This window comes from Betta splendens, chromosome 11 (genome assembly GCF_900634795.4).
Source record: "Betta splendens chromosome 11, fBetSpl5.4, whole genome shotgun sequence".
NCBI classification, from domain to species: Eukaryota; Metazoa; Chordata; class Actinopteri; order Anabantiformes; family Osphronemidae; genus Betta; species Betta splendens.
Window position 1 is genome coordinate 10,535,564 of NC_040891.2, and position 18,578 is coordinate 10,554,141.

The 18,578-nt window shown below is 44.2% G+C and overlaps 1 protein-coding gene across 11 annotated transcripts in view; it reads right to left on the reverse strand.

The window, feature by feature from the left end:
- The window catches only part of LOC114865884 (CUB and sushi domain-containing protein 3-like), a 215,636-nt gene that overhangs the window by 87,239 nt on the left and 109,819 nt on the right, over positions 1-18,578 (reverse strand). For 9 of the 11 annotated variants that reach the window (XM_029167379.3, XM_029167380.3, XM_029167378.3 and 6 more), the window contains 4 exons: positions 12,062-12,174; positions 4,083-4,160; positions 1,330-1,417; positions 1,118-1,242 (listed from right to left, as the gene is read on the reverse strand). In XM_029167379.3, the coding sequence (XP_029023212.1) occupies positions 1,118-1,242; positions 1,330-1,417; positions 4,083-4,160; positions 12,062-12,174 (404 nt within the window). The remainder of the gene's footprint in view (positions 1-1,117; positions 1,243-1,329; positions 1,418-4,082; positions 4,161-12,061; positions 12,175-18,578) is intronic. The other 2 variants (XM_041072949.2, XM_041072950.2) reach the window with 1 other exon arrangement.

The following is an 18,578-nucleotide window of genomic DNA, read 5'->3' on the forward strand; positions in this document are numbered from 1 at the left end:
ACACCAATTAGCACGAAGACGCTGAAATGGTGGGATTTGCATCCTGATATTTTAGACGTGTTTACTGTAATCCAGTGTTGTTTTCATACGATAATGTCCCGTGATGGATTAAGTACTTTTGACGTTTACAGAAGCTGTATGTTGAGCAGGAAGAGTACAGTAGCTTTAGCATTTTTTGCCTCCGTTTCCTGCCCAGCGTCTTTCTCCGCTCCTTTTTCCCCTTCTCTTCTTCATCCCAGTGATTATTAGTTAGCCGTTAAAGTACTTCTCCATCACACTCCCTCGTTCTCCTACTCACACACGTGGACCCGGAATGAGTGAATATTGGTTTTTGTGTTAAAGTATGTGTCTCCAGCCACATTCTGAAGCCTAGTGAAGGGAGACATGACAAACGACTTTGGCATTTAACATGACAAACGCCCTCTCTCTGTCTCACTCCCTGCATGTGTGTGTGTGTGTGTGTGTGTGTGTGTGTGTGTGTGTGTGTGTGTGTGTGTGTGTGTGTGAGTTCGGCTCAGACAAAAAAGTGGCAGATGTGAGACTAGAACTAGTAATGAAAGCCGAAGAATGACTGTCTGAAATGTGTTAATTATCAGAGTACTTAGAGAACTCATGAAAAATGCACACTTGTCCCTGTGCAAATCAAACTCCGTGGCTGGATTGTACACACGAGCCGGCTGCACGCTGCATTTTCGCTCACTTCAGAAATTCAATTGCCGGCTGCTTTTAGATTTTATGGTATTTTGAGCAACAGTGATCAGCCTGGGCTCCTTTTACCTGCTGTACAGTATGTAAATAACAGAGACTGTAATTTGGGGTGCTGAACAATCACTGCTGCAGGCCTCCTGATGAAAGCACACAGTCCAGCGCAGCGTGTCAGGGAGCCACTTCACAGCACACGTTGGATTATGGCTTGTTCTGTTTCATACTTTTTCAGCCAGAGGCTTGACACAGAACTGGGACTTCTTCCACCACAAACTCAGCCCTAATCAACACAAACCCATGCAGGGGAGAAGCCAAGGCGCCACTCTGAGGCGATGTACAGTACGCGGCACCAGCTGATTTCTTTACATGCGTGATTGGAGCCGTTTCCCATCATCTGTGTTCTGCTTCTCACCTTTACACACCGGCCTGTGGTCGCTCCAAGCCGCAAAGACTTCAGCCACTCGCTGACAGCTGATCGTTTTGCTGCCCTGAAGCACGTAGTCCTCGCCGCAGCTGAACTGCACCACGCTGCCGATGCTGCAAGCGCGCGCACAAATTAGAGGAAGGTCCGGTGTAAGTGACACAACGCGTCGGGCCAACGGAGGCCGCGCTGGCGGGTCCTACCTGAAGTCGTTGCCGTGGCGCTTCCCGTTCTCCGGCTCTCCGGGGTCGGGGCACGAGTTGGACGCCTGTCTCACGCCGCCTTCGTTTACTGCACAAACAGACAGACGGGTGGAAACGCGAGGCCGACACATTAGAACCGGGCACAGGCAGCACTTACAGAGAAGCTACACCGGGTCCACAGTCTACATCCAAAATGCTCTGTCTGTGTTCACCCCAGCAAATTCCAAGCTCTCCACATTTTTTACTTTTCCGTTTACTTTATTCCGCCTCGTCACCGACTCACTTCTGAGGCAGCGAGAGACGGGGAAGGAGAAACAGGTTGGATCGATGTGAACCAGGGAAATAGACGGGTGGACGTTTAGTAGTCAGACAGAGCACTCTAGATAGGATCTAAATTCTCTCAGTAACACAAGAGCTCATCTCGACAGTAACACTTCAAACATCATGGTGGCAAAACAGACACAACAGACCGAACCGTGCGAATGCAGGCTCACTCATTCTCCACCTCTTTGTCCTCGTGAGGGTCGCTGGCGTCATCCCAGGCAGGGCAACATGCAATACACATTAGGGAGGATATAATGGGAAAAGTCCATGATTGGCGAAGTTTAACTCGATGCAGGAGCCTACGTCAGAGGACCTCTCACGTTCTTTAATGAAATCTGAATAATCCTCGCGTCCTCATCTTTCACTCTCAGCAATGAATATAAAATTAGGCCACTCTCAGGATTTTTAAGTGTGTTATTTCAGCCTTTCATCTTTTCCTAATGTCTGGTGTCAGTAGAAAATTACTTGAGGGTAAAACTGTTGTGATGGGCTTATTTACTGTAGAGCAAAGCATGAACTGATACTCAGATAAGAGGGATTAAAATGGCATTAATATAATATTCAGTTCATATCCAATTTAGATGATATTGATTATTTAATTCATTAGTATAATTAAAATATGGCTGCGTGTGGAAAAATGTAATTATGTAGTTATTTGTCATTAGACTCTTTACTTTTGTTTTTGCCATAATTTCCCCAAATAGTTATAATGTGACATTATTTGTATACTTAAAATCAATGGTTTTATGGATGAAAAAGCAATTAAAGGCATCAGAATTGAGCAGATAGGTTTTTCCCTAAATGTCAGTAAAAGACAGAGGTGGTCATCTCTGCTTCCACATGTACCGTATATATTCACTCTGTACCAGCGAACCCACCAGGTGGTTGGTGTGTGTGTGTGTGTGTGTGTGTGTGTGTGTGTGTGTGTGTGTGTGTGTGTGTGTGTGTGTGTGTGTGTTAGAGTAGATAGTTTGTTGCTTTGTTGGAGCATCTAATTTGACCATCTGGACAATTAGCACCATAGCAGAGGGACTGGTTACAGTGTCAGTACCATGTGTGAAGTCTCAAACACGTGCACACACAAAAACCTACAGAACGTGGTTACGCACATGCACATACTGTATATGTACAAATACACAAACATATGTACAGGCATTTAAACATGAGCATGGACACAAACAGAGGCTTTCACTTTCACTGAGGGGTTGAGCCATCTCCAGTACAGAAATACGTGTGTAGACTCAAACCTGCATCCATGATCAGGAATCTTCAACCTGTTTCTGAGCTCTGTTTTACTATTTCACCCCATCAGCTACTTAAGACATTCACATAAAAGCCTTAAGCAAGCATAAAAGCAAGTGCACAACAAGCAGATTAGTCAGAGATGCTCGGCTATTATTAGCAAGCATGCAGACCAAACAGAGCATCAAGTACTTAATGTGTGTACAGCTTTGAATCACTCTGTGTCTAAATATGCTCAATTCATGTAGTTCATGTAGTATTCCCTGTATTTCATGTCCCAGCGTATCCGTGGTTTCCTTCTTTTTATCTGTATCACCCGCTAAACAGAAGACCAGAATGTGAGGTTATGAAAAACCCCTAACAAAAAAAACGTGAACTACAATAAAGAGCAAATAAGTGAGAAAGTTGTAAGGAAGGAATTGGATGTAAAATAAATCTAAATTATGTGAAGGCAAAGTGGTTGCTGACAGCTTTAATAAGTGAAAGTAAAACAGGTACTTTTTTCTCCTGCAGATTTTTCTTGCACATTATCCCACTGTCAGAGGGCTGAGAAGCTTTAAAATGAAAATATTCATGCAGCCATTTTTACATTAGAGGACGTCAGATGACTTATGAACCATTAGCACCCTTACATTTCATAACTTCACTTCAGGGTGGCTAATTAAAGAGTTTCCAGAGTGAATTAGCTCCTAGCACTCATTGGAATTTAGAAAATGTTTTTTTTGTTTAAAAAATAGCAGTGTGGGCAACAAGGAGATGTTGAACTTATAGTGGGTTCCCTGCTGGACTTGAGCATTGTGTCTAAAAAACACAATAATAAATTCACAAGTGACCTAAATATTTAAAGCAAGCTGTGAATTTGCATGCACAAATACATATACATGAGCTCAAACAACAAAAACACACGAGTCATGCAAAGCATCGTCTTATAAAGGCTGTGGTGTTTTCAGCACGTTTGAGTGTCGTAGCTTTTTAGAGACAGATTGAGTTTAGGAAGGTGAAGGCAAAATGGACAGAGCGTGTTTGTTATGGAAGAGGCACAGACGTGTGAACACAACAGCCTTTTTAGGAGAGTAAATTAATAAAAGCCAAATAAAAAATGAAGCCAAGCCCAAAAACAACGCAGTCCAAGCCAAAGCACGCCATCACATGTTAGTTCATTAGAGTGACGGAAGATGTAAACTCACATATTGAAAACTTGTTGCCGGAGTCTTTGCCAGGGAACAATTTAACGCCCCGCGATTTAAAATCTACCGATCGCTTCACTGCGGAGGAGAACAGGATACAGAAAGGAGAGGAGAAATCAGAAAACAGATTGGATGAAGTGGGGGTGAAAAAAAGCAAAAGAATTGGGGAAAAAGTGGCAAATTCTTCCCTCTCACCGTGCGAATGAGAAGAGCAAAGCAGAAAGGAAAGTTACAAAGGCAAAATAAATGTTAAAACGGAGGAAACCAACAGCAAAAGGGGCACAAAGAAAAGGCAAAGGCAGAAAAGAAGAAGGCTTTCAACAATAGCCCAGCTCAAGGCTTTTGTTAATAAAGAAGCTTAAGCTCTCTCTCTCTCTCTCTCTCTCACACACATACAGTATATCAGATGTCGATGTTTTGCCGGAAGCCCCATCATATTATGAACAAAAGCCGGTATAAGGCATTGCAGCTTTAATCAAAACGACAATGATGCAGCTCAGTAATCAAAGCATTCAGATAATGGTGCGTTACAAAGTAAATTGTTCCTTTAATCAGTGCAAATCAAAGACAAGAAGGACAGAAAGTGACAGAGGGATCGCTGTCAGCACGAGCTCTGTCTTCTAACATGGGAGATAGCGCTTCTATTCAAAGGTTACCGATGTGCTACTTTAGCCCAGCAAGTATGTTTGCAAAGATAGTGTAGCATAAAGAGTGAGTGGGCGGGAGCCGTATCTGACGCCATGCGGTAATAATAAAAATAAAAGCGCCCGGGGTAATCGCAACATGACTCCCTCCACATCTGATTCCTTCTGCTCTACTCTGTCAAAACAAATGGAAACATTAGCAGTATAAATAATGAAAACGTACACATAATATACCTGGTCCTGAATGAACCACATACAGTATAACTACAAATCATTGATATCAACATCTGACAAACCTGAGTAATCCACTAAATGCTGACTGATGAGCTAATGTGCTACTGTACAATTATATATGCATTTTACGCAGTGTAGACATAGGCAGTGAGTACATGTACATAAAGAGGCATTTACAATTACCTTATGTTACACTGGTCCATTTAAAATATGTTATATTAGTGATTCATGCATCCTTCAGTCCTGTGCTAATATAATAAAAATGGAAACATACATTAATAGACGTTTGAGAAAGCTGTGATCAATATCAAAGTCCCGCAATAAGGCCTGAGACGCATTTGCCCCCTGCTGTGCAGCCAAACAGAGGAATCTAGGCCAAGAAAGTCAAGCCGTTTCCAGCGCTGGCATTTCCATTCACTGCGTACAGCCTCTGTTAATACGCGTCTGAAAAGCGCCCTGTGTGAATATGCATCAGCGTTAAACACGCCCATGCTAATATTCGTGCCGACTAACAGCAGCTTGTCTGCAAACAACAGATGAAGGGGCAGCAGCATGTAAGTGAAGCACATTTAGAACACATTTAATCAAATACATCGTTAACTATATGAGCTGAAGGAAGGTTTTGACCGTAAAGGAACACATCCCTGAGTAAAACTTAATAATAAATACACAGGACTTCAAATTAGCCAGAAAGGATAAAATGCTCCATATTGTATATTTAGAAGATATTAGGTAAAATGAGACACAAAGGGAAATAGACAAGCTATTATGTTTCATGTTGTGGGTTAAAAAACGCATTGTAATGTGACTGAGTAGGCTACAACGCTCATGAATGCCTCTGCCTACACTGAGTTCTTCACAGTTTGGATATATGCAATTAGTGCGTACAATCAGTGGGTGATGATAGTTGCCAGTTCTGCAGACATCCCCCATAGCTGATGAGCTTTTATGTAACCACAGAGCAGCAATCACGCAGCACCGCCGCACCGTCTGCGCTCTAATTCGGCCCCGCCGCCTCCAACTGCACCGGCGACGTGGCAACAACAACTACGGCGAAATGCAAGCTCCCCACATAATATAAAAGATGATAAAGGAGTAGTTCGTAGATTTATGAGCTGGTATGAAGCCCCCGAGGCCTGCAGTGTCTCTGTACTCCGTCTGACAAATGGTTCTCCAGCCGCCGTTGACAAGGAAAAGGAGTTGGGGATTTATTTACACAAAAACTTAATGCTATGCTCCAAATGTGCTAAATGTTCTGCTTTTTTCTCTCCTTGGATGTAATTATCTGAGGCAATTAGCATTTTAAGATGTGCGCACTTGATCACAAGTGGATTTGCGACATTATGGGCGTCATATCAAAGGTAGCATGCAGTCAACAATATCCAATATGTCAACCTCCCCGAGGGCTGTACTGTCTCACGGTCTCACCGCCCCGGCTGAATAATGTTTCCGTACCAGCGCTTGACTGGTGTTGGTTTTGCACTGACTGACTTATTTTGTTGCCATAGCGCTCGCTGACTGATAATGCCGTCAGTTGTTCATTAAGAGCCAATCACAGCCCCGCAGACACGGAAAGTCATGAATACGCAATGAAGAGAGATGATGGAGGGGTGTGATTGGTGGGCTCTGCCACGGGGCAGGGAACAGATTGTTCATACCTGACACATGCACAGACAACACAGACGCACACAGGCTGACTCGCTCATTAACCGAAAAGAGACAGAACACACATTCATCAGTGTGCGAAAGTTATTGCTTTTATATTAATGTCACCTACAGTACGACATCACGGGACGTCTAATGAGCGCGGCCACAATCTTCCTACAACAAGGCATCAAATGTACAGTATCCATCAAAATAGTTATGCTCATGAAGAGTAATTACTTTGCAAAATTGTGCGTTTTATTGAGCTTTTATTAAACAGCCTCTGACTCTAGTGTCTGGGTTGAGGGGGTGTCACTTCTTAGACATTCTACTTATTAATGCGTTTGCATGCAGGTCAGATGTGCCGTGTTGAAAGTGATGCATGCCTTTGGGGCTGGCTTAGTACGGCAGCTGTAAGATGCCATAATACTGTCGGGTAAAAGAAGGGGGTGCATGTCTGAAAGGGCCTGTGCTTGTACAATCCTGTAAGCCACAGACACACATGCACTGAAATCACACAGACATAATCTACTAACACTCACAACCAAGTGATGAGGGAGAGAAGGATGTGGACACAGCGTCTACGTACTGTGTGCAACCTTCCGTTTGACTCCTTTTCTTTATTTTAACACTGCATTTCTACAGGATCGGTAGGTAAACAGAAGAAAAAGCCATAGAATAAGCAATAGTCCTAAATAGCAGGGAACGTGGACATACTCCGGCTCCAGAAGGAGCACTGCTCTTTATCTTATCTTGGAACACTGGAGTGAAAGGCTTCCAGGACGCGTCTGCTTGCAATGCATAGTAATTATTGCAGCACAGAGTAGTAGCACAGCGAGAGGAGGCGGAGATGTGAAGGCATCATCCCATCTGCAATACCCACGATGGGGGGGCGAGTGACTGGAAACCTGGGTTCATGCTGTCACCCAGAGCAATAATAGCCACAATAGGGCGAAGGGAGACAAACTCTCAGTGACTAAATGAACTAGTGCCTTTGCAGTGGCCTCATCTGGGTGAGTGTGGTCCCCTAACGGCTGAGGTCCACAATGTAGGCTTCAGTGGCCATACTGTAACACTCCAGCTAAAATAAAAAGTAATGTGAAATTGAAGAAAAACGGTTCCGAACGGGGGAAACCTGCCATTTGTGTGGACGGCGCCGCTGCGACACCTTGGAAATGCACCTGCTATCGCAGTGTGATACTTCTGCACTTCTGTTCACATTCAGAGTGTGAGAACGCAAAATATGTGGTGGAATGCAGCATGAGAGCCCTGAGTCACACATGAGTCACCCATGTCCAGGCCGAGCACTGACACTGCTGCACACTGTACAGCAGGACCTGCCTGGGACGCCTATAAGCCATGGAACGAACGGCAGCTGATTCAAATGCACCATTTTTAGGCATATTTTACTAATACGCACGAAACGATGACTGAGCCATCAGTCATTTCATAAAACTGTTGGCTCTGGTAATCACCCTCTATTAATTACATTGCCATTTCCCTTTTGATCACTTGACATTTGACTGCTCTATTCCTGCAGTTTACAAGGGCGACACTTCCTGAACGTCTTGGCCATGAATCGGAGGATTTTTTCATATTTACCAGACAAATCCACACGTGCGCCTGGTTTTAATGCACTGGGCCGGAGGGTGGCTTTAACCCTCAGGTCCCTGCCACTCCATCAAACTGTGATAAGTTCAAGGTACATGAATATGAAGATCAAACTTGTGCCATAAAGAATCTAATGTTATCCACAGCTGCAGTGTAAACACCTCGAGGTCTCAGAGTGTAATAAAGTGTACAGTAACAGTTCATGCACGAAGGCAATTATCTTTTTAATTTGTTCATCACATCTGGGATCAGGCCCCGATCACTATCCAATGACTTCACTGGGACTTGCTTACTGGCTTTGCTTCATAACAAGACTATGATCCCAGTTAACAGATATTAAACATACTGTACTGTACTGTGTGATGCTGTTGCTGTGCAACCACCACAGGATAATGTGGAGCCTATTATTACTACAACTACACCGGAAGCAATGACACTTTTCATATTGAGCACTTTAAATGACAAAGTCCCCAAATGGCAGAATGTACTGTAACAACAAGGCTTCAATAAACCTACTGTACAGCAGTTCCTAATGTGAGGAACCAGAGCACACACCTCAGATCACATCTGCACAAACTACAGTGTAATAAGCTTTGAAGCGTCTTCAGGAACCACATACTGTACCATAATCTGTATTAGTGTAAAACTGAGCTGTGAAACGTTTACATGGCAGAATAATTACTGAACCTCATTTAAAATTGTTAACTGTCACCAAATTCCTGCGCGAGGCTGAGGAGAGATAGTGTGTGTGAGTCAAACCAGTCACACCTGTTTGAGTATCACCGCAATAATTAGAAGAGAAAAGTAAATCTAATGTTTTATTTAACTATCTCCCTACAAACACATGCACACACCTTCTCCCCCGCTACAGTCGCTTGTGACAATAGGACATTAAAAACCTTCCTGTTAAGCACTTTTAAATGTTGCTGCCTCCTCTCTGCCAGGTCTGCCTATCTGTCGCTCTGCTGGTTTCCATCTCTCATGTTTTATTTCATCTCTCCACTAGATCCCCTCCCTGCTTCACAGCCCCCCCTCCTCCCCCTCCTTGCTGTTGATCCTTTGTCATGTTCGCTCTTGCTGCCTCCCTGCCCTCGTCTTCTCTGCAAACTTGGAAATAAATCATTAGGAGATTATTATTAATTCAGAACTTCATAATTTGGCCAGCAGCAGAAGGCGGAGGTTTTAATGAACCAAGTGGGTGACCTATACACACACACACACACACACACACACACACACACACACACACACACACACACACACACACACACACACACACACACACACACACACACACACACACACACAGCCTGTCCAGCTAGCTGGCAGCACCTAGAGCCAAATGTCTCCCTCTGAGGCTTCATAGCAGTGTCTTATAAACTAAACTAACCCTGCCAAAGCAGATTTGTTCATTTAGTCTCTCAGAGACAAATTTGGAATTGTTTTCATATAGTGTTTGCCACTAAACTAAACTAACGTGGCTCAAGGGTTTTGCCGTGGCAATTTACTCTCCTAGAATTTAGTGGAGCATAACAACATATGGTTTACAGAGTGGTGTTGGAGTCTAAGTGGGGGATAGAATGCCATTAGGTGACAGTGTCTATAATGAAGGGGGGCTGATTAAAACCATAAGGATGTTAATTAAAGACTAAATCTGAGGGGGATGGACCTCGTGTGTGTATAAAACATGATATACAGCACGTCCTCATCTAAAATTCACTGCCACTGAAGCTGTGCATCTGTAGGTTCCCTTTAAAAAACCAGAGATCCGCTGATCAACGTGCTCCTGTGGCTCTTTGGGAAAACATGCTCCTGAGTTACAATTAAACGGATATGGTCTCATTAGGAGGCAGCTATTTCGGCCACCCAGCCCATCCTCCTAATGTGTAAGAAGCAGTGAGGTAATGGGGATGACTGACAGCTGATGGGAAGTAGCCAATCAATCACAAGCCTGTTAAGAACTCCACTAATTAATCAACTCAACAGTTCACAGCAGAGGCACAGAAGTGAATCACACACGCACGGATCCGCCACTGGTGGCTGTTTAAAGTCTGCGTAAAGTGCATCCATATTCTCTCTAATAACCCCATAATGCCCACAGTTATGCCGAGTTAATCTAAAATCACCGCTGAATTAATTGCAGTTTAAAGGACTGAATTAGGACTTAATTGGCTTAATTGACCACAGTCTTCCAGTACAGCAGCACATGCAGCCTAGTTTACTGGGCTTATAAAGAAACCGGTTTAAATATTTAATGCTCATAATTGCAAAGGGACTAAACGTTTTTGGAAGAGGAAAACATCTGGAACTATTTTGCTAAACAAGTAAAACATTAATTGGTCTGTTTTACCAGTAAAGCAACTGTTGACTGAAATCCATATTTTCATGTACTGTAAAGCTACTCGTTCCCCATATTTGCTAAGTTTTACATTTCAACACTGACAGCCAGTTTTCCAGATGTTAAATTTTTATGCAGGGAACCGTTTGTAGTGGAAGCATGTGTTGTGCGTCTGAAGAGCGACGCTCTGAAAGGTTTCTCTGTGATGCTGGTGACAGCTGGAAACGGCCCTGCAAATAAACGTGAGCGGCCGTTTGTGTGAAGACTGTGGCGTTGCAAGTGGAAGAAAGTGGCGACAAAGACGCGAGTTCAAAGTGAAAACGTTAACTTAATGCCTTTTACTTTCTACTTTCTCAGAGCATTAAGTGCCTCCATTAATAATCACAGGTTCCTGGTTCAGAGACAGCACAGACTTGGACGGTGTCAATGGGAAACTGTTCCCATGACTTGTTGTGAATGTCGCCGTGTGAGGAGTAACACAGTGTCTCAGTGATGTGCTGCAGCACATGAATCAGCATGAATGAAGCTCTACCAACATTTTCGCCGGCACCAAGTCAACGGCGCACGGACGAAGTATGTGACTTCAGTTTAGGTTGTTTTTACAACAATAAACACATTTCAAGCAGGCTGTCGGTGGATTTGTTCACCGTGACTGACGCCAGCACCAAAAATACCTACCGATGACTTACAGTGTGCCAATCGCAGCCTGTATCCAACTGTCCCGCAAGCGTGACACATGTCTCTGTGATAACAAGCATACTGTCGCCCTGTGATACTGACCTCATGCTCCGTACTAGTGATTCAGAACAAACTTAAGCTTAAACGCTCTTAAACAAAATGACCTGAGACTAAAAGAAGGCAGTTGATGGGGAGAGCTTTGGGCTGGAATGTAGGAGATGCAGGTTCAAAAAGAGGAGACCATTGACAAGTGCTTCCTTTCTCTAAAAATAAAGAAATGTTTACTGAAATGTGTTAACTTGATGGGAATGACCTTATTTTGAAATTTTAAACATGGCAGAACCACTTTACTGTAAACTGTACAGGAAGTGGTCCAACATCCAGCTCTCGTTATGGCTGTTGGGAGACACCAACACGGCTAAATGAATTTCCGAGTGTTTTCCACCAGTTAGAGCTTGGTTTAAAGAAAATAAGTGCGCGCCCATTAGCGGTCACCCAAGAGAAAAGGGAGAGTAACACCGAGGGAACTGCACAGTGGGGAGACGCAGAAAGTCGGAGACCACGAGAGAGACTGGAGTCGAGAAGAGACGGGAAGATTGGAGTCAACAAGCGTAATTAAAGGGAGTTAGAGGCGAGATGATGGAGAAACCCTGCCAGCTGAAATGGAGAAGGGAATCTGATGAGAGAGAAACAGAAAAACAAAAAGGCAAAGAAAAGGGCAAAGCAGCAGCAACACAACCCTGAGAAGAGAGATCCAGAACTACTGAACGTGTAGTCACACATGTGTGGTGAATGAAGACGCCCATGGACGCGATCACGCCTCCTCTTACCTTGATAATGTGCGCTGAAGCCTCGGTAGCGGTGGTTGCCGTCAGTCACGAAGTGCAGCCGGAGCCAGTTCTTGTTGCTAACGATGGGAGCGGGGACGTTACTGCCTGACAACCTGAAAGAACAACGGGAGGAACGCTTGTGAGGAGCAGAACACACACACACACACACACACACACACACACACACACGCCTTTGAAGGCCCTAAAGCGGAATATTTAAACTCAAATTGGCTGTTTTAACGACAGAAGGTTTTATGAATACACAAAAAGCCTTGTCTTAGAGTTAGTGGACAAAATACTTGACAAAGTCTGTAAAACAGCAAAGTGGAGGGGATGGAAACAGTCCATTTCCTTCATGTGCTCATGTACAGCATGTGTGCGCACGAGGAGAACGCATTGTGCGTCTGTCTTCGTATTGTCGCTGCCGTCTAAAATTAATTCCCCACAAATTGTGCTGCGGCTCCAACGGCCCTGAGTGAATTACGGAGCGCTGCGCGTCACCTGGTCTGATCGTAAACGCTGGATTATCTCTCAGCTACAGTCCAATCGTTAGTTACTGTGTGTACCTGAACCCTATAGTATGTACAGTACAGCGCTGTACTTCTAAATATAGACCAGTACAGTATATGCAAATATGACAAGGTCTCAAAGAGCTTCCCAACTGTCAGGCTGCAATTACCACTTTTAACAATATTAGCTTTTAGCACTGAAGTGCTCTAATACGCTGAGGCTTTGATGGCACACAGCGCTAGTAGATGGGACCCAATTTACAAGTCTTTCATCAAGTAGGGAGGATAATTGGCTGAGAAGATGAACAAGGCTCCTGAGGTTGGCAAAGTGAGGACCGTTGGGTCACCGCTCGCTCGCCGTGGAGGAGGTGTCTGCTTTGCATTTGACACTTGGAGAATAGAACGCACTTGGTCTTGTATAACTTCAAATATCTGCGGCTCAAACACGATCTCTCCTGGCAATAACCCTCCTCTATACATCTGCCCTTTGATGTATGGAGCCTTCATCTGGCGGCGTCCACCAACAGGTGCAGCCTCACTCCCTTTTTCACTTTGGCTTCCACTCGAACGGTTGACACTCACACGAGCATGGCGTGAAGCATGGAGTGGACGCCCTCTGCGTCCATTAGCACAACCACACGCACATTAACACACAAATGTTTGCTCGCGCCACGGGTTGTGACACGACTGCGTATGTGCCCCCATCCCACCTGTACCCTCCAATAACAGCAGGATAAAGTGGAGCACACAAGTGCTGAGTAAGTGTTTGGGGAAGTGTGTGTTTGTGTGTGTGTGTGTGTATGAGTGAGAGAGAGAAAGAGAGAGAGGGTCACCTTGTGCCCTAGATCAGTAGGATTCTCTGATGTCTGCTATTAGTCATGCACACACGCACGCACGCACGCACGCACACACACACACACACGTGCACACACACACCTTTGCAGAGGCACCTGAATGAATTCTTTGTCTAACTTGAAGTGTGATTGTAACGTTACCCTGAAAGTATAATAATAATAATAATAATAATAATAATAATAAAAATAAACTGTATTGTATTGGATGTCTGAGTATGTATGTATGAGGTTAATATACTTCAGATATAGAGTTGACACAGATAATGTTTGTTTATGTATGTTGCCACATTTTTCTTTTGTTCAATTAACAAATTACACACTTTCAAACGACAGTGTCAGAATTGAGGATGATATTCATGAATTCACTGGCAAATCACTGTTGAATTGGACAATTAATTTGGACACAACAGAGCTCCACATAATAGAGGTTCTGGACAATAGTGTTGTGCACAATGTAAAAGGGATATTATGGTGATTATGGTGCATATTCAATAGTTGAAACGAGCAGGGAGACTCGACGAGGACCGAGTCTCTCTAGACAGAGAAAACTACAGTACAAGTAGATTAACCTTTAAGAGTAGAATATACAAACTAATATAATTTGCTCAGAGCAGATAAGTGTAATAAACAAGAGATTATGCATTAAATCCTAAGCTCACAGACGTCCCCTGGGTTGGACGCTGCTCCTAAAGTCTATGAGCTGCAATAGGCCCTTCATTAGTCAAACATACACTCAACAGTAAAGAAACACAACATTTTCCGTGCTTTCATGCTTTTGAAGTGAACTAAAGAAAATTGACTGGTACTTGTTTTACCACCTTAAGTGTTACTCGGCAGCAGAACACGCACAATGAGAGCAAGTAAAATGATCAGAGTGCAGTTAATAGGCTCAGAAATCGATGATGAAAACGTGGCTTTGTGTGAAGTGACGCTGGGACACCGGCGTGTTTCCCCTCAATACGTGCTGCTGCATACACGGCTCAATAACATTCCAACCAATTAGATCCTCCCCGATGCCGACGCCGGCTCCGGTACCGCTGCTGCCGCTGCAGAGTGCTGAATTGCAGCTCATCGACACTCGAGACCCGTCGGATCCATTTATGTGGCGCCATAGTGGTACAGTAAACCCTCATTGTCCTGTTTGGTTCTCATCAGGCATCGCTTCAGACCCGTGTGCCTCTGCCCTCTTCCCACCACATCTCCATCATTCTGTCGGCTCCTTTCTCCCTCACACGTACAGTAGATGATATTCATGCTAGATCTTAATTTCACGACGCATCATTAAGGTTGGGGTGTGTGAATCTTCAATCTGTTCCAATAATAAAACAGGGATCGTGTCATAAACCTACTCGGAGATCCCGTGTGTGTGTGTGTGTGTGTGTGTGTGTGTGTGTGTGTGTGTGTGTGTGTGTGTGTGTGTGTGTGAAACATTAAAATATTAAACTGCGTGCTCTTTACTATGGGATGCAGGGATAATAAGAAAATCTGTGTTGCAGCAGAAACTAGTGGGTACCTATTCTTCAGTGTTACTGTCTGTGATTAATGTACATATAAAAATCCAAAATCCTTTAGAACAAACAAGTGCCTCAACACTTTGCAGAGCCTAGTTATTAAGTAAAAGCTTGACTCTGTGGCGAGAAGTGAGGTTGAGAAGGTGTTTGTACACAGCACACTTTATATAAAGCATCACCGACCTTTTACAGACTGTGTGCTTGGAGGCTTCACCAGTCTGAATAGCCAGTATGTTGATGAAGGTCAGTGCTGAGATGCTTTTATGATCAGTTGGTTTCATTCATACTGCACTGCTACTTTTTATTATTGAAAGTTAAATTAAGCTAAGACAAAAAAAAAATGATCGCACGAGACAAAAACTAAACTGAAACTAATAAAGTCACTGGGGATATTCAGCGAGAACCCAAAAACTAATTATAACCTTGGTCCTCACCGCGGTGGGGTCACCCTTTCTTAGCAGTCTTTGTCTCCAAATATTCCTGCTGAAAGTTATCACCTGCCTCGGTATGAATGCGCACGAAGAGCAAAGTCACTAAATAATACAAAGACGCTGAAATAAAGGAGGCTTAGAGGCATCCTACATGGATAATTAAAGTTAAAAATTAGACTTCCAGCTGGAAACGTGACGCTTAAAGCCTCTCCAGGAGGTGCTGGGAAGGTAGAGTAGAGCAGCGCTGCAGCTGAACTGCCCCATGTGCACAGTTGGCAATGCATTATTAAATCATTCATCTATGCTGATGGCCTCTGTCTGTGACTGCTAAGCGTGCTCCCCAGATACCTGCTATAAAAGCACTTTGGAGCAGCCATGAGATATTATAGATCATCTCGAGATGGGTCCAATGATTTCTTTTAATACCACGGAGAGGATGTCCCACTCTGTGGACTGACACGCCGGTATAAAACACATTGGGTGTAGCCAGGCTTGCTGATGAGGGTGCTGCTGGAAATGTGGGAGAACGCCGGGTTCCGAGTACGACATGGGCCATCGCCCGCGCTCCTGGAGGAAACTGTTTGTAGGAAATAATGAACATATTCATTTAGAAAGGTAGTAAATTGTTAAGTATGTTTGACAGCAGCTTTTAGCAGCCGGCGTTTTGGTGGTCGTACGTTAAATAAGAAAAGTAAAAGTAGCCAAAATAAATTAAATCTCTGCTCCTCTGAGAACTAAAGCAAATTACTTGCTTATAGTGACTTTTTGCTGTCATGGAGAACAGTAAATCCCAATGTAGCAGCTTCTGCTGGGAGCAAGAGGTGTATAATCAGCGATGGAAACCTCTACGGAGTTCTGTCAGCAATCAACCACCTACAATGGTTGTCGTGTTACATCTATTGTTCTCTGGAAGTCATCAACCTTACAAAATGAATATACTTAAAAAAAAAATGAAAAAATCGGAGCGAGCCAGGTGGCGCGTCTTCAATGGCAACTAGGTAAAACGGAAAGAATAATTAGGAAGATGGAGCGCGAGCATGTGGCCGTGTGTGTCTGCAAGAGACGAGGGAATATCAGGTGGAGAGCTGCCAGTGGGAGCAAGAGAACATAATTGATTAAATACACTAGACCAAAAGAGCATCTCTCCCTCTCTCCATCTCTCTGTCGAGCATCCTCCCATCCATCCTCCGCGACTCCCTTCCTCCACGGAAATACAAACCCGCTATTCCGCCAGTGTGGGGATGAAAGAGAGGGAGCCAATAAAGAAGATTGATGAAGGCGCGCGGAGACACGGTGGGTGAGAGCGGAGGGGGGGGGGGGGGGGGGGGGCACGCACAAGCTGGCAGAGGTGCATTAGTTTGGTTTGCGATGGCGTTAATTATTCATTTTAGCATTTAGGCAGATCGTAATCACGCGACACGAAAAGCTGTAAAACCACGGGGCAATTCTCAGAGTGGCTCATTTATGAATAAAACCGAGGTCAAGTTTTTATAATATCATACAATTGTTCTTTTTTTACATGTGCATGAAGGATTATAGTGTAGTTTAAGGTCAGGTTTTAACAGGAGGGAACACTGGTTTATCTGAGTCATGATGTATTAATGTTAAGGAGGAGCCACAGGTTTTATTATTCAAAGGTTATTAAACTAGTGCAGCCACAATAATATAATGGAATAAGGCTCCTATGACTGTGCTTTAATCCTTCTATAAGTGAGGGATCGATTCATATTTCAGTTAAGGGTAATTTGTAATAAGTCTGTGGCAAATACCACATAACCAACATGGTGTAGGTCAAAATCACGTGCTGCCGGAGGACGTGAATTCGGCTTCATAAAATGGCTTCATAACTTCATACCTGACTTGAGGGCCTGCACATATAAAGAGGTCGGCTTTCCTCCTGCTCTGTCACGACCGCTCTACATTCGTCTCCACTGTGGTTCAACGCCGGTGAGCTCCATGTTTAGACGGGTACACAACTCAAGTGCAACTTTTGCACACACACGTGTGCGTGTGTGTGTGTGTGTGTGTGGTTGCGTCTATTAGACAGTAGGGGAATGCTACTTAATCAGGCAATCCGTCTTAATAGGCTGCTCTAATTAAGACAGGTGGGAAAGGCCTCATACACTCACACACACACGCACACATACACACACACACACACACACCCGCGCATGCAGAGACAGAAAATCCTCACACACGCTGCATGAGCGTTGGGTTGAATGTTGTCTAGGTGGCGTCATCATAAATCAACCTACAGAGAGCGAGCAGTCCTCTGTGTTTGTGTGTGTGTGTGCGTGTGTGTGCGCGCGCCCCCGTGCACGGGACTATTTGGACACGTTCCCCCCGTGTGTGTGTGTGCGCTCGTGCGGCCCCTGCTGTGTCACTCTCCATCAATTTCAAGTGGGCAGAGAGTAATCAGTGTTCACAACAGGACCCTGCTCTGTCTCCACGTCCCACTCCCTTCTTCCCTCCAACTTTCTCTCCTCCTCCGGCTCCTCCTCGCCTCTTGGCAGAGCAGCGCCGTGCTTCTCCTTCTTAACCGGCGGCCTGAGTGGGCGTCTGTGGACGTTATTTGAAAAATGCCTTTATTTACAGTCTAGAAATTAAGCTGACTTTGACCTTTGAGGCCACTGAAATGTCAAAATCATTTCTTACATACATTTCCTGTAGGTTTGGCTCCTTAAGAGCCAAATAATAACAGACTGGCCTGTTCAACACTGGCATCCATTCCACTGAAGATCTCGGTAATAAAATACAGCAGGCCTCATCCGCTCACGCTGGCTCCTAACTTCTCTATCGCTCCGGTTCAAATGGAAGCAGATCCTCAACAGAACGACGGACGCCGTTACTGCAGCGCAGCATTAATCCGCCTCAGTCACGCGTAGACGTCCACGTATTATATTTCACGACTCTCACATTCGAAGACTGATGCTCTTTGAAGAGTCAATTCCATTTGCGCTGCTAAATAAATAAAATCTAAACTAAACAATATAGTTTTGCAGGCGGAGACAGCTGAGTTTTTGTTTATTACGGGGAATTAAACCCCATTTAAGACACTTTATACCATCTGTTGGGTAATTTATGTGTGTGACGGCAGAACCAGCAGGTTGCACGCACAGTTTTGTGCTAACACTGGGATGCTGTCGAATAAATCCAGGAGAAATCTCAGCTTCAGATTGTCACACCACAGAAAACAAACTCAGTGCATATTG